Below are 25,948 nucleotides of genomic sequence, written 5' to 3'. Positions count from 1 at the left end.
TATCAAACTGATTAAATAAAAACTGATAAATATAATGTATAACACTCTTTAAAATATGACTTAGTGTTGCTTTTTCTCTCCCACAGACCTTTGTGAATGACCTGAGAATCCCAGAACAAACCTACATCATCCTCAAGCTCTCAGATGTCGTTCGCTTTGGTTATGATATCCTTTTCCAGGCATGCTGATGGGGAGATTTTGTTGCATTTCATTTGTTCGTCTTCAGTATAAAGCCTTATTTATACGTGTCGCTTGCAGACAAAAGCTGACTAAAAGTTAGCTTAAAAACTAGGTAGTAACACCATTCTGCCATGGAGTTTAAATGCACCACTTAAGCCCCATATACTTCGTTGTACGACGGATAGCGGAAATGGACGATTTACAAGCTCATTACATGTCACACTTCAATGCGTTGTGGGCTTGCAGATTGTGGCTATTTTCACTGTTTTTTAAAACTTTTTGACCTTTTTTTTTCATAATTATGTTGTCATATTATTTTGAATGCACAAAATAGGGACGCCAGACTGAAAGCGTTGAACTCTTTTCTTTGGTTCAGCGCAATACATGAGCCCGACTTCCTGCCATCTGCGATCTTTCCGTCTGTCAGACAAGCTTTAATTCAGTGATGAGCAGCCTGTGATTAAAATGAGCTCATGATGACTTGGTCGCTCTTGGTCTCTGGCAGACAGTTTGCTATTTACAATGTGAATATTTGTAAATGTTCTTTTCCTTCTGTGGTCCTTGCTCGGCGCGCTCTCTGCATCTTAATTCCTTGTGGTTTTTCGGTCAGGGGTTTTAGATTTTGCTCCAACGGGTGGACAGAAAATCTCCTGCCCCCTTTGACCTCTTCCCAGAGTTTGTGAAATTCAGGTTAGATAACGAGGGGGAAAGCTCCTTAAAGGTGGGAGACATTTTCAGACGTTTTTTGTGTTTGCAGACGGAACAGACTAGGCCGTATGGGACACGTGATGTCACGTGTTTCAAACAGTGGGTCGCTCAAGGTATATTAACTTGATTGAATTTCAACAGTCTTTCCTTGTTGACTAATTTCCTGTCCGCAAGGTCGTGTATTAAAGTAAATAACATCACGGTGTGTGATTGCAGGCATCATCGGATCATCAAAGCCATGACGTTATTTACCGGAACACACAACCTCAATTGCTCTACAGCTTTCATACAACAGGACTTTATACATATCTGATTACATATTGTGAATTAGACACTGAGATATGAAGTTGTAATGAAAAGTTAGATCGTTCAGCTCTATTTATATGCACTGCTGACTGAGCAATTCCTAGCTGTGATGTTACAGCAAATAATACAATCATATTTCTTGAATAGAACCAATATATGATTTGATATAAGATGCCTTGAGGAGGCAAGGAGGCACAGCATGCACATCCAGAAAGGAGCTTAAAATAATATTTACTAACACTACCATATGGTCCTGTATTAATAAGAGTAGTCCAGTGATTTTCAGTGTGTGTTTTTATGCCTTGACTCCTCCCCCACATGTTCATGTGTACATCCTGGAGAAGAGTCAACACAAGGTCCCAGAGGAAGCCCTTAAAGTGAGTACAACTGACGGCCTTTGCATAATGTGCAACTCTGCTTTTTAGCCCTTAACGGCAATAAAAAACAGACCAGCCATAGCACCTTAATAACTTAACCACTTAACCCATTATAAGACCTGAGGCCGATTCTAAAAAAACGGCTTCTAATTCCTACCCAAGTTTTATGAGAAACGTATAAAAGAAAAAGTTGTTGTATATCGTCTCTGTCGGGTGGAAACCTCATTATGTCCAAAACTGTGACTTTTCTGGATTCAAATTAAAAAAATGGCAAAAGTAGCAGATCTACAAGCTCAAAACGGGTACGGTGTTAATTTACGAAAAAACATAAAAGGTTAGAATAAGAGGTTTCTGCCTGACAACAGAGATATATAGCAACAACTAAAATGGCACAGAGGCGTTTCCAGCTTGAAAGATATAACAACGTGTACTGTATGTAGGGGTGTTGGAAAAAATCGATTCGAATACGAATCGCGATTCTACTGTTGGACGATTCAGAATCGATTATCATTTAAACATTTTTTTTTTTTTTTTTTTAGGATCTTGGATTTACCTTTTGTGTTTACATTATTATCAGTTGATAAAACCTTTACAATTATAAAAGCTACATAAATGAATCAATAATCGTTTTGAATCGAGAATCGTTTTGAATCGAGAATCGTTTGAATCGGAAAGAAAACGCTTTTGAATCGGAAAAAAACGCTTTTGAATCGGAAAAAAAACGCTTTTGAATCGGAAAAAAAACGAGAATCGTTTGTTTTTAAAAAATCGATAAAAATCGGAATCGTGACCCCAAGAATCGGAATCGAATTGAATCGTGAGATAGCAGACGATTCACAGGCCGAGGTGTAACGGGTCTAAATGGTTGTTATGCCCATGTTACACTTTGTCGTACAATGGTGCCGCACAACACCGCGTTACGAGCTTGTAGATTTTCACTATTTTTCAAAATGTTTGAATATCTTCCCCTTCGACATGCCTAAAACAGGCATGCCAGGTTGAAAGTGGTTAACTGAAGCACATGGTGCCTTTCCTAACGCATGAATGCATTTCATGTTGCTGTGCTTGGTTACACTCGGCAAGAACCATGCTCGTTGCCAGCTTTCCAGGTTTCCGTTGAAAAGTACAAGAAAAAGAAACAAACATGCGTGCCGTGCACATTTGCAATTCTATCTAGATCGATTTTCCAACGTGAAGGTTACGTGTGGTGTCTGTGTCTTGTCTTTAGCATGAGAAGTATACCACCCAGCTGCAGCTTAGCATGAAGGCTCTGGAGGCCAGGAAGAGACAGAAACAACAAAGCTCCGACTCCAAGGACAAGACTGAGCGCAAAGCCCACTCCACCACAGGTAAACATCTCAGTCAGTGCACACACAAATATTGACAACGGACTCGAGTTTCACATTCTACGGCGGTTGTAGCCGTCGCCGTCGCCTGAAGGCAAACGTTTCCTCTCGCCTTGATTTGGATGCGGCGTCCACACAAGGAAGAGGAAGTCTTTGTGTCTCCAAGTGCGACGTGAGTTTGGCAGGAGATCTCTTGATAAAGCAGGACACAGCTTCCTTTTATTAAGAGGATGCCCAGTGGGAGATCAGACTGACTCGTGAGCTGAGAGAGGCTAGAGGCTCAGCTCTGTAGTGTTGGTATGGCAGAGCAGAGCTACTCGTCTAATCCTATCTCAGAGTTGTCGGGTGAGTTTTTGTGAATAGGTGGTTTGCCAGCCAAGCTGAGGAGTGTGGAGTTAGCGATAGATGTAGCTTTATCTCTGACGGCCATGCTTGGCTGCAAGAGTGGAGAGACAGCCTTATGTCCGGTTAGGAGGCCATGACTGTACTTAGCACGTGGAACAGCAGAATTAGAAAGGTGTGTGTGTGATTTCTATGGCAAGTTGGTCTTCATTCACATGCCCCTTTTGCCCTCATCATGTCCTCAGCCAATGTGAGCACATCTTTTTTTTCTTCTCTGTATAAACAACGGTGGAACAGTTGGGTGATTGTTAGTTCTAGAGACGCACTTTCTCAATGAAGTTCATTCACACGCAGGCCGACAAAACACACTCCCACTGTTGGCCTAGGAATTCTCATACTTCCTGCTCCATAATCACTATGAGCATACTTGGAAAAAAACTATAACTGGGGCTATAAATAGCCTCAGTCTCATAGGCCAAAGAATCTCCAACAGTTTGAGTGCTGAATTGCAAAAGATTCTTAACTTGGCAGTCTCTGGCTTTTTCTTAGCAACAATTCCCTTTCTAGAACAAAGCCTATCTGTAGCACTATCACAGAGTCTAAACTCTAAACCAACAGACAACTGCTCATATCATATATTTTGTTTGTATGTGCTGTGGTCCTGAACTGCAGGTGATTTCACACATGTTTGTTGACATGGTTTAACTTGATTCATACTGTCATGAAACCGGTAAAGAAATGCTGACTTTCTGAGCATGTCATGATTGGCCACTATTCTGTGAAAATATCAGATCTGCAAGCTCACCGTTGTGAGCTGGTAGATTTATGCTATTTCACCTACTACAAAGTAAATGCGGTACAGTTGGCCTAAGTGGTTAATGGAATAGATTTGGGCAAGCCAAGTACACTGAGAAATACAGTAAGTCCATCTCTTGGTTCCACAAACAGCAGAGAGCTGTTTATCTGAGTGTATATCTTCAGCTTGTAAATGAGCCTCCTGTTTGGCTCCAGTGTGTGCTGTCATGCTCTTTGAAAGGCTCCCATTGTGTTGGAATTTCTATTATTTTGATTGGGAGGGATAGTCTTGTCTTGCCAGTCAGACTGCACACGATTGTCCAAACATTAAACCTCAATACTGGCTTGAATGATACTGTAGCATGTTGAGGTTGGTGCACGTTTTATGACGTCGCTGGGCGCTGGCTGATGTCTCAGACAGCAACTGAAGAGTAGAAGAACAGGATGTGTGTGTCTGTGTATGTGTGAGTTTCCCCTGCAGCTGTACTGGGCGTGGAATGCCCTGCCCTCTTGCCTTGTACTTTAAATGACTCAGTTAGTCAGGACACAGTCCTGCTCAATATTTCCTACAGGAGCACAAAATGAAAAGCTCATTGAAATACACTCACTTTTTTAGGGATTTGCCAGAAATCCTAGCATGCCAGCATTATATATGGCTTCATATCGAGCTCGAGCGTTCAAATCTAACTTTCATAGCAGATGTTTACGAGTGGCTCCTGTTTGAGGATGCGTGGCATGCTAGACTAACCCTGTAAACCAAATGACAGCTCAGCTCTGTACTTAAGGCCATTTTAGGCGGGTGGGTGTCCCACCCACACAGTTGTCCCACCCACACAGTTTTCCTCGCTAGCTAGAAAATAAGCATTGGCTAACAGGAATGGAATTGGCAACATGGCGCTCTGCTGCTCCTCCCGACACTCTGTTGTTGATGTCTTACTGTGTGTTGGCCCGGCAACAGTGTTGGAGTGCCGCTGTCACTTTGGATTGTTGGGGTCTAGACTCCGCAGAGCTTGTTTAGCTTCTCTATCAGGCCCACAACAGCCCTGTAGATTATCTGATTAGTACCATATAGTGGGCCGGCCTGTCAGCTGTTAAACACTATGTCAGCTGTGGAATGAGGGGTCGGAACTCATCCCCCTACATGTATGTTATTCATGTGGAGGGGGATACATACTGACATATTCAGTATTTAGGTCAGCAGTGATAAGACTTCTTATTACTGTGAGAAGGATAACAATAGTAATGGGATGGGACTGTGAATACACTGTTCAGTTTCGCACTATTATGATTATGAATTCCCAGTGTATTCCCTACAGTTGTTTTGGTTGTGTAGTTACCTTGCCGTGAAGTAACACCAAATACTGGTGAGATATCTTGTTCCGTTGATAAGAAATTGATCATCCAAAGCAGTCTCCTCATTGATTTACATTGCACGGTGAAACAATTGTCAAAGTCACTCTTTTAGCACATACATGATCGCAAACAAAACCGATTCTGCCTATATATATATATATATATATATATATATATATATATATATATATATATATATATACACACATAGTCAATGGAGAAAGATATCTTGCCTTGTAGATCTGTTATTTTTGATTTTACAGTTGAAATTTCCCCCTATAATGGCATGCCCAAATAGGGATGCCAGATTTAAAGTGGTTAATAACTGTTTTTAATTCTATTCAAATGTCCAGTTATAATGTGTTTCTTTTGCACTTTGTCTTAATGTTCTGTGTAAATTGCCTTGTTGCTAAAATGTGCAAATAAATGTACCTTGCCTTGATATATAAGGAACTTTACATTGGCTTTTCTGCAGCCATGTCTCCCTGTAGTGAAGATTAGGCAAACCTTTGTCCTGACCCTGTGATCATTAGCCTATCTGTTGATGAATCGAGGGAAAACACAAGTAGACCCTTACCCTTCTCGTGTCACATGTGGCTAGCCTAATTAATACATTACCAAACTGACTAAAATGATGGAGAAAAAAAACCCTGAGGCCGATTCTGCAAATGCCTTCTGAATCGGTAGTTTTTAACTCAGACCCCCAAATGTATATGTATTTGGCTGCGGAGCCCCATCTGAAAATGTTTTGTGCCACCGTGCCAGAGACCCCCCCAGAATATTTTTTTTTTTTAAATCGAAAGTTTTCAAACACTTTCACGATTAAAAAAAAAAAAAAAAAAATAGCAGATGTACAAGCTTGCAGCGCAGCACAAAGTGACGTGCTGTGAGCTTGTAGATCTGCTATTTTTGAGAACCACTGTTCTAAACCACTGTTCTAAATCCTAAGAGTTTTCTGAAAAACGTTTTCTGAAAAAAAATGTTGCTTCAGTGTATATATATATTTATGTACAGTCCACTAAAATGACACAGTCTAGCTTTCCTGGTTTTAATGGGTTAAATGGGTGCCTGTGTTTTGCAAGGTCTCCATGTTGCAACAGCAAACCCAGACTGTTTTAATGCTATTTGGTAGTTTGACATGAGGCAGTGTTTTGCCGTGCAAGTCGACTTATATAAATCTTTAAATTCCACAAATGTCTGTATGTGTGTATGTTTGCATATCCACGAGAACTGTACAACCAATCGCCTTCACCTTTTGGCTTTGTCATAAGTACTAGAATCTGTACGAGGAGGTCAACACTACGTTTCCCTCACTTCTCTCTCTTTCTCTCTCTCGCATCTCTGTTCTGTTTCTTCCTGTGCACACGTGTCCATCCATGTGTCTGATATTGTGCATGTGTGTCTGTGTGTGTCTGTGTTTGTGTGTTTGTCTGTTAGCCACCGGAGGAGATAGTCCCATATCCAAGCCAACTCCTCTGTATGGCCAACCGTCCTGGTGGGGGGAGGACGATGAGGACCCCGAGAAGAAAGAGCGGTGCATCGGTGGAAACAATTCAGGTCAGAAGAAACGCATCTGCACCTTGTCTGTAAAGAATTTGAATAAATCAAAATCACGCAATTTATCCAAGAATGTTTAGATCTTTTGAGGGCAAAATATACACGGCCCTACTCTAATGTTATTTAAATGACATCCCTGGATGAGTTGGGGGGGGGGGGGGGGGTTTACATCTCTTGCTTTTTGATCCTAACGTGAAATGGCATGTTCTGCTGTGCCACAGTCTTCCAGTGTCCCGTGTAGGTCATTGGGAGATGGACGGTGGCTCGCTGGCTGCCAGCAGTGGACTGTGAGCCAACTCTCAGGCCGTGCCCATGCCAGTGGGCAGTGCTTGGTTACATTGTGATGGATTATGACCCACTAAGCTGCTATGGGGAGGGGGTAGAGGGGGGGGGGGGGGTTGTGTTTGCCTCTTGTTGCCTGGACTGGAACAGATTAATACCACTCAGCCACCCTCCACTAGACTCTGGGCTCCTCAAGTGATTTGTCCTCATCCAGCTGACAGATTTCCTTACTCCAACCACTTGGAGTCTTAATGTTATATTTGTGGCTCCCAATTTCAGTGGTTGTGGGACTTTTGGGGGAGTTTTAAAATGTCCTAGAAGCTGAAGTGATTTTTTAAATTATGTTCGTGATATACTGTATGTTTTGTCTAGCCCGGCTCCAGACCATACACTCCACCCACTCACTGCTTCTGCTTCTCAGTCAGATAATGAGGCTATGTTTTGCCTGGGCTTCTGGGTTGGAAACATAAATGTTTATTCACCTGGATATACTTGTATTAATAGATCATAGCATAGCATTATCATGTATCCTCTGATGAAGGTCTAATAGACCCGAAAGCTCAAAATAATGTGAAACACTGTTTAGATCCAAGTGTGTGGAAATCTCTTTTATCATTATGGACCCGTTCATGCTTGAGGCGGCTTCGCATAAATGTAGCATAGTGGAGCAGTAGTCATCCTGCATTAATAGATCATAGAAAATATGTCTACCTTACGTTTTAATATTGAGTGGACCGGGTTGATGATGGCTCATGTGTGCGCTCGTATGTTGATCGGCAGTGGTGGACAAAACACTCAACCACGTCAGTTGCTCTGACAGAGCAACGAAAAAGTTGCTCTGTCAAATGTATACTTGAGTTAAAGTATCATCAACGCAATTGCTGTATTAAAAATTACCCAAGAAATTCAAAGATATTCCAGAAATGGAACGTGTGCCGTGCCGTTGAGAGCTTGTAGACTTGCTATTTTCGCTATATTTGAAACTTAAGGGCTTAAGTGGTTAATTCATAATGTACTTTTTCCCTTCCTAGAAATGTAGTGGAGTCAAAAGTACAATATTAATCTTGGAAATGTAGTGGATGGTAATGGCATAAGTATCCAAAAATAAATAAGTAAAGTACAGATGCTCAATACATTTACTCAAGTAAAGTGCAGTACTCAAGTAAATGTACTTCGTTACTGTGTCCACCACTGTTGACCGGCGACCTTTCCCTCTGCCTTGTTAACAGAACCTACTAGACAAGTCTCTGGAAACGAGGTCAACGGCTCTCTGTCTGAGAGCCAGGCCAAGACCATGTACTCCTACCGGCGGGAGCCCAGCTACTATGAGGTCCCCACCAAAGAGATCCAGCAGTGCCCTGCCAAGAAACCCCACGCGCAAGTCCACGAGATCCCCACAAAGGACGCCCCGGACCCCTCCTCCACCCCTCCTCCACGCGTTCCCTCCACCCCCACGACCCCTGTGGTCCAAAGCCACGCCTCCTTCACCATAGAATTTGACAGCTGCTCTCCTGGCAAGATGAAGATCAAGGACCACGTGACTAAGTTCGCCCTTCGCCAGCAGCGCAAGCTTCCGTCCAAGGAGGCGATGGCCGCGCCCTCCGAGGTGATGTCAGCACAGAGCAAAGTAGCCGATTGGTTGGTTTCGACCAACGCCAGCATGATGAAGAGGAGGTCCCAGGCTGACGACGTGTACAGCACAAAGAGTGACCAATCGGTTCATAGGGCCGCTAGAGGTAAGTTGCTGACACACGTGTGATTTTTATCAGGGGTTCTCACACTTTTCCATGCCGAGGACCCCTATATAGCCGTGGCTTCTGGCCTTGCCCTCCTTTATAAAAAGTCTTAAAAAAAGAAGAAAGAAAATGGCAAAAATAGCCAATCTATTCAAGCTCACAACGTGCCCGATCGTGACACGTTTTGAGCCTGTAGATCTATTTCTTTTTTCAAAACTTCAAATATTTTTGAAAATGTTGACAGTAATGACATGCCCAAAATAGGGATGCCATGTTGAAAGTGCTTTAAACTGGCACAATAATCTTATGAATTAAAATTATAAATGTTATGATTACTATTTTTATTTTTCCTTTTAGTCTTAATGATGGCTTTTAAGTGGTAATAATAGTTGCTGTGTTATTCCAATAGCTAGTGTGTAATGTTTGTTTTGGCCACATCAGGACACCACCATCAAGATGGCACTCACAGCGACTCAGAGGATGCTGCTGTCAACGGAAAGGAATTCATCCAGTCTGCACCTCCAGTTGGGACGCGAGTGTCTCAGCCGCCCGTTGAAGAGCCCCTGTCCTCCTCCTCCCCAGAGACCCACTCCCCTCCAAGCCTCGGCACGGCTGACCCTCACCAGGCGGACCCTCACCAGGCGTTTGTGATCGAGTTCTTTGACGACAACCCTCGGAGAAAGCGTTCCCAGTCTTTCAGCAACAATGCTCAGGATGATCAGGATGAGGCTTCAGCCCATAGGACTCAGCTGGACAAACCAAGAAAAGCCCCAGGTCACGTTGTCCCGTCTCCAGCCTCCAACACTACCCCAACACAACGGTACACCATTCCTCTCAAGGACTCGTGTTCTGCGGGACCCCAGAGAGCAGGCTCACTGCGGAGGGAGAAGACGGAGGACCGGATCAGCACCGGCTTCACCTCCCGCTCCTCCTCCTCCAAGGCCTCTGTCCGGCCTTTTGCCAGCGTGGGCAGAAGATCCAAGCTTGCCCAGGATTTCACGGCCGAATTCCTCAAACAAGCCAAACAGATGGCCTCCTCCAACCGCGAGAAAAACACCTCCAGTTCCCCTACAGCCGACCCGCCAGTGACAATAGCAGCCTCACCATCTCACCAGAGACTGTGTAAAACCCCACCACCTGTTGCACCTTACCTGGCTCAGACCTCTTCCCCTATCCACCGTCCTGTGCCCCTCAAGGCCCCTGGGATGCCCCTGGTCAGTCCAAGGGAGGAACCCAGGGTCCCCCATGGTGGGCAGAGGAATGAAGAGGACGACAGCCTAAGTGACGCAGGAACTTACACCATTGAGGCTGACGTGCAAGATAAGGAGGTGGAAGAAGCGCGGAGCATGATTGACCAGGCTAGTATCTACCTCCTCCCTGTCATCTTTAGTTGTTTATGTATAAGGCTTGATTATACTTTGCGGGTGTCGCCCGCCGAAAATGGCAGATCTACAAGCTCACAGCGCATCGCATCACAATGTGTTAGGAGCTTGTTGAACAGATCTGCCATTTTTGGACCACAACATCAGCGGGCAATGAAGAATAAAGCATATCTTAGCCTTATATGACAACTCACTCTCTTATCTGAATGATAAGAGCTGGCTTTGTAATGTGCCGTGTCGACTTGTGTCACGGGACGGAATAAGCCGCGGTTTTCAGCGAGACTTCAGCTACACGACGTAATCATCCAATGGCCGTGCTTTGTTCCTGACAGGTGTTTGGTGTTCTTGACAGCCCAGAACATAATGTTCAGGGCAGAAAGCAGCATAGACAGAGTAGCTGTGAGGAGCTGAGGCCAGCTCCAGCGCAGGGAGAGTGTCTGGTGAAGGTAAAAAGCCTCTCGCTCAGTGTGTGCCATCAGTTTAAGAATACACTGAATCAATTAACTGTACCCTGTGCAGTTTTACCCTACAATAATTCAGTCGTACTTTTGGGTTACTAAATCATCATTTTAAAGGGAAAATCCACCCTAAAATATAATTCACATACTGTGTTATTTTTTTTTTGAGTGTCAATATTGAAGTGTTGATGTCATCTAGAGATAAATCCTGGAGCTGTTCCAAAATGAATAATGGAAGAAACACCACAGTACCCATGGTGGTTCATTGGAATATTACAGAACCCATGGTGGTTCTAGTGGGATATGGGTACAGATTCACAGCTGTAAACCCTACATTCAAATAAAACTGATTTGGATGTCATAAAACAAAAATTCTGTGATTCGTTAATTCAGATTGAATGGAAGTGTCACTTGATGATGTCACAAATTCAAGTTCTCAAGCTCTGATTTCCAGCTTAGTCTGACAGTTTGTCTGTTTGTTGATATTGACTTCAAATCATTAGAATATCACAGCGTAAATTCTGTTTTAGGCTGAAGTTTCCCTTTTTTAAATGCACAAATACGTGTGCATTAGTCTCTTGATTGGTCTTCATGGTGTTTCCTTTCTTTATTGGGTGATCTTTCTCTCTCTTGGTTTCTTAATCAGCCCGTTTCTCCTCCAGGGTTCGAGGTGGCTTATTGCTTAAGATTTTTCCCATATCCGACATGGAATAAATGAATGTTGGGATGTTTTGTAGCAGCAGTTGGTCATGTTTCCCAGCTGCATATGATAAATATGTACTTGATGAATACTGATTTTGATTATCTTCTTTTTGTTGAGAAGGAGGAGGCCTCACAGCTCTTATCCACGACCATGATGCAGAAATGTATTTGAAAGGTACAGGAAACCAACATTTCGACAATAGTCTTCCTCAAACCCTGAGTCGAAACGCTGGTTTCCTGTACCTTTTTTAAATATATCTTTGCATCGTGGCTAAGAGTTGTGTGGCCTCCTCCTTCTCAACATTATAACCTGGCACCTCATCAACACTGGTGTGCTCTCCCTCCCTTGTGTTTGCCTGATTATCTTGTTTTGTTTTGTTTGTAAAGCGACTAAGAGGTACTAAGAAAAGCGCTATATAAATTTGATGTATTATTATCATCTTTTTACCATCACCAGAACTTGGTTGATTTTCAATAGTGTTGAAAACCTCCCAACCTCAGAAGAAGCAAATCACTGTGATCATCAATTAAATGAGGTTTCTTCCGAATGTTCCCTTTCTTAGATGAAAAATCGCTTTACAAACCGTTGGTTTTGATTTTGATCAAGCAACACGAGAAAGCAGTGTGTTGAATGAATGTGATATCTCTGTGTGTAATCAGCCTAAATCAGACGTGCACACAGCAATGGCACACTCCAGGCCATGTGTTATAGTAAATTACATCCCAGCTTGTCCCTGTGATTACCGCTGTGATGTTATTTACTATAATACTCCCTCTCGCCTTCTATTGCTTAAATATGTATGAACCTGTATTAAATCCAGAGCCACTTTTCCAATGTACCGTAGGTTCAGTCTGGGGGTCCAGCGGTTCAGGGGACTCCTAAGTGGGTGTCTCGCTGGGCCAGCTTGGCAGACAGCTACACAGACCCCGGCCATGCATCCCAGATGGAGCTGCCAGCCGGAGGTAAGTCACCTGACAACGACATTACACGAAATGAAATGATAATGAGATGCCCTGATGAATATGAATGATACTCGGCTCTAAGCTGTGTGATTTTAATATGCATCAAACGTTTTGGATCCAGCAGGGGGTAGAGGTGTCCATAAGGCCACGTTCAGCCGGAACAGCGACAGCCCCGACTGTGACGGTTCCAGAACTCGCCGCATCCTGCCCCAGGTGCCTCTGGGAGAGAAGAGTGAGGTTTCAATTCCCAGCATCCATGTTCACCGTGAACTGCAGTCAACCTTTGACGTAGAGGAGAGCAGTACTGTCACCCACAGTTTCTCTCTCCGGGACGACGTGGAGCCCGATAGCCTTAGCGACGCCAGCAAATCGGACGATGGCTCAGTCGTGGAGCAGAGTAGGACACCGCCATCTGAACCTACGGAGGAGGAGAAGTCCAGACCTCCATCCAAGTCTACATCCTTCTACATCGGCTCTGGAGAGGCTACGTCCCCCAAACCGGAACGTGGAGGCTCGAAACCCGGCAGTCCTAAGACGGAGAGAAGACAGCCGACCAAAACCTTCTCTTCAGCCACCCTGACCAAGCCAAGAGGTAGCCTTGACCTCAAGCTCAAGCACAACGCCTCGGCTCCCACCTTGGGCCAGGGGAGAGAAAGCCCCCAGGCCAAAGATGGAGCGGCGCCCCTAGTCAGACAGGAAAGCTTCACCAAGGACCGTCCCAGTAACGCCAGGCTGCCTGACATCTCCAGCCAGAATGTTTCCAAAGTCTCTGACCCTGATACGCTGCATGGAACCTGCAACCAGGATACTCAGTCATACCTCAAAGACACAGAGGATGTTCTGGCCGCCCTGGAGGCCAAGCTCCACCAAGTCAGCCGGCCAGACGCCACTTCCTCTCCAGTGATGGACTCTTTCTCTGGGGAGTCTGATATGGATACTTCCAGCACAGTCAGCCAGCGCAGCAATAAGACTGGTCACAACATATCGTCTCAAAAGCCCTCTGTAAGCGATCTCCATAGGGAGAGGTCCTCAGCTAGCATAGCTAGCCAGGATTCCAGTCGGCGGTCCTCTGACTGTGCAGCGGACCGTAACCACAAGGCCGACAGCAGCAGGAGGCCTGTTGGACAGAGACGCAGCGTAGGCAAACGTGGCTCCGTGGACCTGAGCGACGACGCCCTGTGCTCTAACCTGCCTTATTCCGACCAGGAGTCTGGCACGCGCCACACCCGTAGTAGAAAACACACCGTGCCACTTCAGAGGGAGGACTCGAAGTCCTCCAAAGCCTCGCAGGCCCTGGCTCGTTCCAACAGCTTGTCGGCCCCAAGGGCCACCAGAGCGTCCATGCTGCGGCGGGCTCGTCTGGGGGAAGCCTCCGACAACGAGGGCACGGAGACGGACAGGCTGTCCCAGGATGCGGCCAAGCAGCCTCAGGAAAACAAGAAGCTCTCCAGGCTAGACATGCTGGCGATGCCTCGCAAGAGGACGGGCTCCTTCAACGCGCCCAGTGACACAGAGTCTTCCAGCACCCCGCTGGGCGTGGGCAGGAACTCGGGGTTTTCTAACCGCAGCACAGACTCTAGCAACAGCTCTGCCCGCAAGGCGTCTGTGCCTGGGCCCAAGCCTGCACCACAGAAACAAGCACTCAACAAGACCCCCGTCACACGTGCACGCTCCAGCAGTGCCAAATACACAGGCAGCACAGCCAGTGAGTATGCACTATACTATAAAATAACATGCAGTATATTCCTTCACAGCTATTTTATTCTTCATTGATGTTCAATGTTTTAACCAACACAATGTTTTCTACAAATTAATTTCTTACTGGATTGAAAGCATGATAAGGTACCAAATATATTTGCAGTCGACCAACATTACTGAATTGGTTTGAGAGTTTTGTCATCTTCAGCCAATATACTAACCAGGCCACGATTCCATAATTGTAGAATTCTTCATGGAAACTGAATGCGTAAAAACGTTAAAAACATTACGCATACGAAAATTACAAAAGCCGTGCAATCGCAGAAAAGTGATGAAAAGCTGTGCCTTTGCCGTAGTGTTGTACCTACGAGAGAGGGAGAGAGAGAGGTTACATAAACAAAGCAGTGAGGAGGAAATTGAGTTATGATTGTAATATGTTTGTGTTTGCCGTCTGTGTTCATAAAGTCAGTTGTATGTTCCTAAGGATCTATAGACTATTTTTAGCTCCACCAGCAGCAGCTCCAAGGATAGCAGAGTCCATCTGTCCAACACTTTACTCCAAAACAAGTTATCTCAAACTATTGCATGTATTGATTGTCATGGAATTTTCTGTGCACCTTCTTGTGGACCCAACCAGACCGCCATCACTGTTTCATTGAAAAAGGCAACGTTGCAAATATTACAGAAAATCGCTGAATTGAAAACTTTTTTACAGTGGATTCCTGGGGGGCCTGACTAACAGTGTAGGCCTCTATTCTTTATTTCACCAGCTTTATTTCATCAAATGTTTAGCCGGGGAAACTGGTGGGAAGGGAACTGGGACTTGGGGGCTTTGATTAACAACTGATCAACTAGACATTTTGTCCTACAATACCCGAGGTGAAATGAGTTTCCCCTTCATCTGCACAATGTTCTCATCAATTCTGCTGATTTAAGACCATGAAATGGTTTACAACAACGTGCGAACAGTGTGTTCTAGATCACTGTTTCCCAAACAGTTCCCAAAGCGATTTTTGGGGGTCGCTAGTGAATACCCCCCTTTTTTTTGTTTCCTACATATATTATCTTTATATATATTATTTCAAAAGATTTTAAACGGTTGAAACAATCACAACTTTTCATCTATTAAAAACAATTCCAAAATTGTTCTGAAGTATAAAATAAAACAATCTAATAATTTCCATAAATACATACAAAAACATTTCAGAAGTAGTGAGAATAGCTTATCCACAAGCTTGTGAGCTTATAGATCTGCTATTTTCACTAGTTTGGGTCCCCGGGCAAAAGTCTTTTGGGTGTTGAGCTTAAAAGTTTGGGAACCACTGATCTAGATGAAGGATATAATAAGATATATATCTTCTAGTACACATGACTTTTTTTCTCTCTGTCACTGGTGCGGCTGTGGAAGGGCTCATTTCAGTGTGTAAAGGTTCTTGGCACAGAAAGAAGCGATAAGTGACACTTAAGATAAGGAAAGAAAATTGTATCAACCATCTCACCCATTTGCTGCTGAAATGAGCACTTCCACAGTGTGCTAATGGAGCGTTTGGTTCTGGTGAATGTTGTAGATCTGAGATACTTTTGTGGTGCTCTTATTAGCGGTGTTCTTTGATAGTATCTGTATGTTTCTCTCTCTCCTTCCACACTGCCTTCCATAACAACCTCCTCCTCCTCCTAAACCTCCTCAAACCAATTCACGGCCCCCCAAGGCTCCAGGAGACGTCAGAAAGGCTCCGGCTACGCCTCCACCTCGGAGGACGAGTATGAATCCGTTCAGAGCACTCCTAAACACAAACGCTCCCAACCTTCCTCAGCTTCCCACAGCCCGCAGCGCAGGCAGCCCGTGGTCGCCCTGCGGCCCAAAGCCCGCAGCCGAGACTCGGAGGAGGAGAGCCAAGGAGAGGGAGACACCTTCCACAGCTGGTCCAGCCACAGTGCAGAGATTGCAAGGTAACGTATGAGGTGTGGGAGTGGGGCCGACCATTGACTGATGAATTACACTAGGGGTCAACGTTTTCAGGCCAAGGACCCCCTAGCTGAGAGAGAGAGATGAAGCAGGGACCCCCTCTATATCGTATAAAATTGTGTTTCAGATTTTTTTTTTAAAGATTTCCGTGGTCTGCTTTTTCCCCTCTACACCTATGCCGCTTTGCCAAAAATAGCCGATCTACAAGCTCACAACGCCTCGCGCTGCGAGGCGTTGTGAGCTTGTAGATCTGCTATTTTTGGCTGAAGTTCTCCTCAGAATTAAGGGATGCTAGGGTTCAAGTGGTTAAGGTAAAATAAAAAATCCTATCACACAAAGATTTGGCGGACCCCCTGTAGTAACTCTGAGGACCCCCTAGGGGTCCCGGACCCCCTGTTGAAGACACCCTGAATTACACAATTTGATTGATTGAATATTTTACTAGACAGAAATGTAAAACGGCGCGAGTGCAGTCAAACACTTTGTCTAAAAGGATGACACCAAAAAGTCCTCATTGTCTTGTTTCCTTTGGGGTCCTAGGTATTCAATTAATCAACATATAAAAAAATAGCACCAAACATTCAATATCATCACAGATATAAAACACTATACGTACGGAGTAGGAAATGTTTGTTATTTATTTATGGCCTCTCTCAAAGTCACATTACAGGAAAAGTGCATTTTTTTTATTACACACTGGTATCGGATAGGTACTCTGTATCAACCAATACACAAGTTATGGGAATCGGTAACGGGAAGTAGGCCTGTCACAATTATTACATTAATCGTCTAATCGCAATTATTTGAGATATAATCATTTCCAAGTTGAACAATTTTCACATATTTCTGGATATAAAAAAAAGCAGAAATAACAGATCTACAGGCTTACAACGTCACTTCGTAAGACCTTGTAAGCTTGTAGGTCAGCTATGTCAATAATTTCTTTGTGCTGTGTATTTAAGTTATTTGTCATATCTGCCGTGTGGATTTTTTTTATTACGAAGCCTAAATGGCAAACGAAAATAAAAAATGTATTAATATGTTCCAATGTTCAATGTCCAAAAGCACAATTACATCGTTAATCGCAATTATTTGTGTGACAATTCATTGTAATCGTGACAGCCCTATCGGGAAGGAAAAAATGGTATCGGTATACATCTCTGGTAGTCAGAGGGCTAAACATGCCAGGCCACCGGCATGTGTCCACTGGAGTGCTGTAAACAAACAAAAAACGCTTGACCTCTTTTTAGCATTTCATGGGTAATATGATGAGCAGATCTATCCTTGTATAAGTGTTAAGTAAGCAGGCTGCTGTGTTCTCTCCAACGGCAGGCTGAGTCAGGACCTGGCCAAAGATCTGGCTATCCTGGCCAGAGAGATCCATGACGTGGCTGGCGATGCCGATCCTCACAACGCTGAGGTGGAGGACAGCATCACCACTGTTTCCTCCGTGAGTGCTCATGAAGAGGTACAGCACAACTGTCTTTCTTCAAAACCTAGATTAAGCGTAATCTTAAAGGGGGCAACGTCACTCTATTTTAAAAAAAAAACTGAAAACTGAATTCTATTGTGAAGAGGACATGTGAAAATGTGACTTAACACTGTGTGTCAAGAACTCCAGCTCGGCTCGGGAAGAATTCCACTAACCTGCTGTCGGGCAGAAACCAGCCAACTCCATTTTTGAGCTTTTTCTATTTTTTTCATAAATCAGTGCTATTGAACAAAATGTTGAACCAATGAAAAGTATTAAAAAGCGCTTCTGACAATACCAGCTAACTCCATTGGATCCTCAAACTGTCTGCTAAACCAGCTAACTCCACCAAAGGGGGGTGGAGTTAGCTAGTTTTGCTAACTCCAGGCTCCACACCCTTTTTCAGCTGTTCTTATCAATGATGGACAAAACCTCCTAACTCCACTTTTTGTTTTGTTTTTACATTTCCTGAAAAATGAACATTTTGGAGTTAGCTGGTTTCTGCCCGACAGCAGAGATAAAACACATCATCCAGACCTTGTTTTTCTTAGCTGGGAGGAGTTTTTATGTTATGCAATAAGATGATAGGATTCAGGATAAAAATCGATTTAGTCGCCCTTTTAAGTCTAAACTGTTAATCTGGACAAATTGACTTAATGTGAGATTTATGACTTTCCATTTTCCCCTGTAGGACAAACTACATTCTTACTTGTTTGTTTCTGTTCTTGCACTATGACAAGAGGATTTGTAAGTGTCTAACAAGTGGTTCTTGTTTGCCATTTACAAATCTCATTCAGAAGCGTCTGGTCTCATGTGTAGTCTCTCTGTACTCATTGATAGCACAGCCTTCTCCTTATAGTCAGGGGATAAAAAATCTTGGAATAAATTCCTTACAAAAAAAAATCTTCACCAATGTGTTTGTAAAGGTGTCTAGTAACACATCTCACAAAGACTGAAATGCAGTTTCCCTAGGAGAATTTGTGACAGCTCCTGAAAGTTGGGGTACCCACCATAACCTTATGCGGGGGAAAAAAACAAATTTGAATTCTGTTTTAAGTAGCATGTGAGGGGTCAAACTAGGGTGTTTTTATGATTCTGAATCCATTGCAAGCATTTGTTTTGCACCAAAACCACTCCTTGGGCTAAAAACGGCCATAGCCATCCTTTTCCAGGTATACTTTTTGTGTAAAAAGAGATTGGGCCGTTTTTAGCCCAAGGAGTGGTTTTGGTGCAAAACAAATGCTTGCAATGGATTCAGAATCATAAAAACACCCTAGTTTGACCCCTCACATGCTACTTAAAACAGAATTAAATTAAGGTTATGGTGGGTATAACCATCACCCCAACTTTCAGCAGCTGTCAAAAATTCCCCTAGGGAAACTGCATTTCAGTCTTTGTGAGATGTGTTACTAGACACTTTTACAAACACATTGGTGAAGATTTTTTTTGGTAAGGAATTTATTCCAAGATTGGAAAATGTTCTGCTAATATCCCCTGACTATTAGCCTTTCCAAGACGATTATTAAGGGTAACTGTGATTTTTCTGTTAACCACATAAACTCTAGCATCACTCTTCTTAACATTTCAAACAAATTTCACTTTTGCTCTCTTCTATGATTTGTAATAGATTATCACTATTGTCAATTATTGAGTATTGATGTGAGGTCTCTTTCTATTGCAGCATGTTCCACACATTCCAGACACTACGGAACCGGACCTCGACATTTGTGACCATGAGACCACCTTGAGGCGTCGGAGCGAAGACGAGGTCTGATATACGATCTCACTCCTTTTTGAATGAAAGCATCACAAGCTTGTAGCTCGGCTAGCTGATTTTATATAGTTTTAAAGGGGTTAAATAGATTTAGCTATATTAACAAATTTAGTTGGGGACCCCCTGGAACCCCCTCAAGGACCACTGGGGGTCCCCAGACCCCACCTTGAGAACTACTGTACTACTATACATGTTTACCTTTTATTCTTACCTTTCTATAGGCCACTGTGGACGAGCTGAATCCAGTGTCCCAGGTTTCCATGGCGATCAGAGAGAACACTGAGCAGTTAGCAGAGAAAATCAAGTATGAACCATAAGCACACATATCTATCCGCCATATTTTGATGAATACAAGTATTTCGATACAATATAACTAGCACATCTGCAGTGGTTGGAGGTGGTCTACCAAAATGTCTAACCTAAATTCCGACCCGGTTGTCGGGTAGGACCTCAACAAGTATCCGTTGACAAGTAGCCCAGCCTGAAGCTCAAAAGTCTAATATCTCCCCTGACCATGGGAGGATCCTCTTGTAGGAGCGGTAGATGTTTGGTTTGCCATGCAGGGTTCGAATCCTGGATGTTACGATGTTAAGGACATAAAACTTGTAGCTTTAACATAAATTCCCAGCCTATTTACAATTTGATAACAAACCATCTGTAATAGCCCACAGTAGTCATTTTAACTTTGTTCATCTGTAACTGAGCGGGAGATATCCGATTTATACTTAGTTTTGCACGGGGTGTTGTACACAGAATTTAGCAGATGTGAGCTATTTTTGGTGCACGACACCACACAAATAGGTATAATTTGAGCTATAGCACACAGTGTCACAGCTTGGCTCTAATGAGCTGTGAGTCCACTAGATGGAGCCGCACTGTTCTGTTCACGTATTGAGCATTTCCCATGTTATATGACGTAGCTGCTAGCTACACTTTATTCTTGCATGGCTTTGCCTGTATTCATTTCTGCTATAAGCCACCCTTCAGTTCGCTTTAAGAGAGCAGCTTCCTGCTGTAGCTACTTAACATCATCTGGCTTTGTGCTCACAGGGTAATGTTTCAGGACAAGATTGATGTCTGGGAAAAGGTCGAGGCAAAGGTCAATGCCGACAGCGATGTCCCTATACTCCAAACGTCAAACAAGGTTGGTGCATCTACTTTTTTATTTTCCCAGTTTAGTCGGTGGGGAGGGAGTTGAAAACCACATCACCAGCCCGACAGTGAGGAGTTCCACCGGAAGAGCACCAGTAACCAACTTAAGATCCTCAATTTAACAAGATGGCCAATCCCACGCCCCGCTACTAGTACGAAAAATGGGACTCAAATGGTCTCCTAAGTGGGCACAGTCACGCCACTTCTCCAATAGAATTAAGAGACTCACATCCTGTGGGTGCATTTGGAAATGCACTCTGAGAGTGCTGAAACTGACCCCATCGCAGATTCTCAGAGTGCGTTTCCGAACGCATAGCTGGTCCCTGTGCAACAAGGTTAACACTATATCCCCCAATTCCCCCTCCTTGCTGAACATGTGCTCTACCAGCCAGCAGGGGTCACTAGTGCAGCGACATGAACCCTCAGTAGCTTCCCACCCACAAACTATAGGGCTGCTGTTGTATTCTCATTATCATTGCAATATGAATGTCCATGGCAAAGGTCTGCAATATCAGAACGGCCAAGTGTCATGAAGCCGATATGTTTGGCTTCAGGCCGTGTACATAATGTGTCAGAATATAAAAAATAGCTGATGTACAAGCTCACAGCACATTGCATTGCGATGTGTTGTGACCTTGTGACATTGACTACATATGAGCATGTAGTCGACGTCTGACAACAGAAAGAAAGATATATCAAACACAACATATGTGTTGCATTTTAGATTATTTTGAAACACAAAATAACTTGACCACAGAGACTTTGCTGGCATTGGTAGTTTTTTATCAAAGCGTTGTAACGTGACACATTGTTATTTTGTAGATTTCCAGACAAGTTATTTAGTGAAAAGGGAACAAAAGAGGGGGGCTTTTATATCCCATAGAGGTCTCCGGTCAACAGAGTATATAGAGGTTTAGGTGGTTTAATTTCAGTTTTTAAAAAAATCCCCTTTTTAAGGTTTTAGTTTTGTTCTGTCTATTTCACCTCAGCATGACTTCTGTATTTCAGGAAATTGCATCGATCCTGAAAGAGCTCAGAAGAGTACAAAGACAGCTCGAGGGTGAGTCCGTTAAAAATAACTCAAATAAAGCTGTATCTTCACTCCTCTGCACGTAGCTCGTCCTCCTCAAGTCGTGGCCTCACGCTTTTGTGTTTCTGTCCTCCTCAGTCATCAACACCATCATGGGGCCCAGTGGCCACGCTGAACCCGCCAAGCCCTCCTCTGCTCCCGTGGTCACTTCCACAGCCGGGGTGCGGCCATCCAGACCCCCCGTAAGAGGAGACCGGAGGACGGTCCACTCGACCTCCCATCGTGGCGGCGGTGGACCCAGGCCCGGCGAAAGGACGAGGACGGTGGCGCCAGATGACGGCAGACATGGTTATTTGATCTGAGGTCTTACACACACACTACAACAACTATAACAACAACGACAACACACAAGTTCCCTCAGCGGTGTGCATCTGCTGTCACAACGCCACAACGCCAGGTGCTGGGTTATTCCAATCTGAATTAACCCATTAAGACCGGGAACGCATCTGTGTCATATTTAAGATTTATTTGGCTATTCAAAAAGAGTGAAAATGTCTCTTCTAAATCCTAACAGTCTTTTGAAAAACTTACGTTGCTATAATCAGTGGTTCTCAAACGTTTTCGTGTCAAGGACCCCCAAAATGATATGTATTTGGCCGCCAACCCCCATCTCAAAATATGTTGTTCCAGGGACTCCCCCAGAAGCAAAGATTTGAGTTAAAAATGTGGACTTTAAAAGAATATATATTTTCAAAGATTTGCACACATTTTCAAGATTTTTCAAAAATAGCAGCTCATAGCGTGGCACTCGGTATATCTGCATTTTTTTGAATAGACAAAGAAATCTAAAAATGACACACAGATGCGTTCCCGGTCTTAATGGGTTAAATGGAGAAGTGGAAGTGAGACCAAAATATAACCGCAGTCTACAGCACACATTGACGCACATACTGTAAACTACTGCACTATGCACACTAAACAACATCGCTGTGTATCCACTGTCTACGGTAAAGACCTGCATTAACCACTTAAGCCCTATATACTACTTTGTCTTACGACAAATAGTTCAAACTATTGAACTTTTTTGTTTTTATATTTTGGAAAATGTAGATGCCCAGGGGTTAATGTGGTTAAGCTCTGCCTTGTCTAAATGTGAGGTTAACGTTTTGAGGTATGGGTCACCCTTTAAATAAGGCCATATTGATGCCACTGTACCTCCACTGATCTCCAATTCACCTTCAAAAGGTGTCAGGGCTATACTTGATTCTACGTGCATGTCATTGATTGAGGTGCTAATTTGCCAATGATATGACCAATGTTGATAATGTTCAGAGCACAATATAATTAGTAGGACTTAAATTCAAATTCAGTGTAATCAACTCGGGCACAATGGGTCACTTTTTTTAGAGCTATTCTAATAAACTAAGATGAGATTGTTTTGTATTGACGACAAATCATATTTTGAGGAAATACTGTAGTTGATTTAGTTTTTATTTTGTCTGCAGGAAAACCTTGCAGATCTGATTGTACTGTGTATTTGCACCCCTAGAATTTTGTCAAATTTCATTATTGTTGACCACTTTTCCCTCTGTGGACTAAAGAATGTAAAAAGTGTAATCATTAGTGTTGAGCAATGTGGTTTTTAACCACTTAAGCCCTAAATCAAGAATAGCAGATCTGCAAGCTCACAGCACATCATGATGCGATGCGTTGTGAGCTTGTAGATCGGCTATTCCATGTCGACAGTGGTTAAGAGGCTAAGTATGGCTCTTTGACAGAATGAATAATCTCTCATCAGACACTTGAAGCCAATGTGGCTTCGGGACAGTCTGCAGAGACTGTGTGCCAGAAATCCAATATTGTATTGCCAGTAGACACATGCCATGATAATACAAATGTGCTTTACAACCATATCTACTGTGACACTACATATTTCCTCCTACTCAAGGTTAAAACAAATGTATTTAAAAAATCTGTCTGGGTGTAATGTGAGATTGAATGGCTGAAAACTACATGTTTATAATGTAATAATGGTAAGTAAATGTTCAGTACTCCAACAGAAGAGCACAACATCTGTAACGTACTCAAATTTGTTGCCAGCGACAAACAGAGGCCATTCCAAATATTTCACTGAAGAAATGCAACGTGTGAGGTGCCAGACATTAAACAACAAAAAGTCTCTACAAGCTGACATGCCATAAACTTGCTGTAAAATAAGGTGGCTGTTAACTAGAATTAAAAGGTGACTGTGGGTTTTTGATATTAGGTGGTATGGGTTATTCCCTACTAATGATATCGATGCATGCGGATTAGCTCATGCATGCAGAGTCCTGTGTTTGGAGATATGACTGCTTGTCGCTTCTAGTCGGTTAACAGAAAGATTTTAAGCAACAAAGAAAAAGACGAGTTTAAACCATCCACTACAGAAGAATACAACACCCTTCACCCGTTACCACTGATCTTTCTTCTCACAGAGTGATGCCAGTCAACAAACAAAATGGTTCCATGATGTAGTATCGCTCTGTGAGATGAAAGAGTATCGGTAACACATGAAAGGTCTGTCGTATTCTGACTGTAGTGGCCACTTGGACACTGCTGTTATCACTTTCTGGACACTGGGGACATGACAACGATATTTCACTATTAAAGATGATCTTACTGTCACAGCCCAGTCAAAACTCTGGCCTTTTTTCATGCTGTGTTGTCATTCAAAATGATTCTTTTTAACTCACCCCATTTGATGCTCTTTGTCTTTTTTGTCTGCCAAACCGCTGAACCACTGGTGCATAATCATTGCTAGAGAGTAACTCTTACCACCTTGTGTAAAAAAAATAATAAACTATTTTATTTTCACACATGGGTACAATGTGAATGTTAAGTCACTTGGCAACAAAACCAGTCAAGTGTTAAAGCTTCAAGCATTCCTACAGTACAGTATTTATACTATTTGGGAAGTGTATGTTTTATGTCTTGTCTAAAATGATTTGGTATGCCTATGGTGTGCAGTTGCACAATTGCTGACATTAAGCCAAACATATCCATAAAACAACAGATCGGAATCATTTTAAAGGGAAACTAAAAACCCAATTTATGCTTCGTTGTGCAACAGTTTTGTGTGCCGAAAATAGCCGATCTACAATTTCACAATGCGGCGCGTTGTGAGCTTGTATGATGGAGCATAAATGAAGCGTTAGACGATGATGTAACGTGAGTTTTATCGTTCTAATGTGATGAGGACATGTGAAGTGAGAGCTCGCTCTCAGTGGTGCGGCAAAATCCCCACCAGCCATCGTGAAACAATGTGTTTTGAGGGGTTTCGCATTGGCTAGCGGAGATTTGCCAGCAAAGTTATGATTTATGTTAAATATCGGTGAAGTTTCCCTTTAAGATTTACGTGTGGTCCCTATTTTGGATACACTCCGGTTCACTATTTAGCACAATACACACAAAACATTATTACTATCATAAGAGCTTTTATTGAGTCAATTATTGTAATGTTTTAGTTCCTGGTATCTTTAACTATTATTAATGGGGCAACATCAGTCATTTCCACCAAATTGTAAACCATTCGTTTGCAACATTTCTTGTTCAATATATGAGCACATCTTAATATATTGTCTCTGAAATATTACCTCTCACCACATTGTATTTTGCACTAATGTAGTACAACAGTGTCCTCTCAACCACATGCTGCTTTTATTGCAGACAGGGTCGTTGTAAACATGGTATGCTGTTGAGGGTTGCAGTCTTTGCATGGTTCCATGCTATACACTACAGATCTGATTGTAATTTGGACATCCTCTCAGTGCCACGGAATCTTTTGCTATAGCAAAGTGCAATGCTTGTTTACAAACTTTTGGACTACTGTTGCTCAAAGTGCTGCTACTACCCATTTCTGGGATATAGTTGTTCATTTAACAGCTTAAGCCCTATTTTATACGTCGTTGTATGATGTGCCACACAACACCTGTGTTAGACAGGGTATAAATCCGGCTTAAGTGTTTCATCCTTTAGCTTTACTCCATGCAAGTTCAATGTCTCTATGAATGAATGTATATTTGTATGTTTCATATCCTTTAATTGTTTTATTTAATTTCCCCGCCCTGTTCTATTCCTTTGCACCTCACACAGATTCTAACGTTCTGTGTTTGATGTTGTTGATGTTATGAATTTATTGACTGGTTATACATGTAGTTTGTGGAATAAATGAGTTGATTACAATTTTCTAATAAATGCAATTCGTTATTAATCTATTGTCTGACGCCTGAATCTATCGTTTGTCCACACCTGGAACTCCATTGTTTAGTTTTGTGTTAAAACAAGAAATGAAAACAGAAAGGGGAACCTAGTCTTGAATGCATTTACTATAT

General features: G+C 43.0%; 1 protein-coding gene across 4 annotated transcripts in view; it reads left to right on the top strand.

The window, feature by feature from the left end:
- cep170ba (centrosomal protein 170Ba) overlaps positions 1-25,827 on the top strand; it is a 32,530-nt gene extending 6,703 nt beyond the window's left edge. The window contains exons 4-19 of one of the 4 annotated variants that reach the window (XM_080414958.1): positions 87-167; positions 1,515-1,571; positions 2,800-2,920; positions 6,845-6,964; positions 8,476-8,982; positions 9,424-10,340; positions 10,697-10,810; positions 12,370-12,487; positions 12,612-14,192; positions 15,895-16,135; positions 17,484-17,619; positions 19,304-19,390; positions 19,618-19,700; positions 20,447-20,540; positions 21,557-21,608; positions 21,717-25,827. In XM_080414958.1, the coding sequence (XP_080271084.1) occupies positions 87-167; positions 1,515-1,571; positions 2,800-2,920; positions 6,845-6,964; positions 8,476-8,982; positions 9,424-10,340; positions 10,697-10,810; positions 12,370-12,487; positions 12,612-14,192; positions 15,895-16,135; positions 17,484-17,619; positions 19,304-19,390; positions 19,618-19,700; positions 20,447-20,540; positions 21,557-21,608; positions 21,717-21,940 (4,533 nt within the window). In that variant the 3' untranslated portion in view covers positions 21,941-25,827. Of the gene's footprint in view, positions 1-86; positions 168-1,514; positions 1,572-2,799; positions 2,921-6,844; positions 6,965-8,475; positions 8,983-9,423; positions 10,341-10,696; positions 10,811-12,369; positions 12,488-12,608; positions 14,193-15,894; positions 16,136-17,483; positions 17,620-19,303; positions 19,391-19,617; positions 19,701-20,446; positions 20,541-21,556; positions 21,609-21,716 lie in introns of all 4 variants that reach the window. The other 3 variants (XM_080414959.1, XM_080414957.1, XM_080414960.1) reach the window with 3 other exon arrangements.
- The last annotated feature ends 121 nt before the right edge of the window (positions 25,828-25,948 follow it).

This window comes from Gymnoscopelus braueri (assembly GCF_963280865.1).
Source record: "Gymnoscopelus braueri genome assembly, chromosome: 19".
Lineage (NCBI taxonomy): Eukaryota > Metazoa > Chordata > Actinopteri > Myctophiformes > Myctophidae > Gymnoscopelus > Gymnoscopelus braueri.
This window is presented reverse-complemented; position numbering and strand designations above follow the sequence as displayed.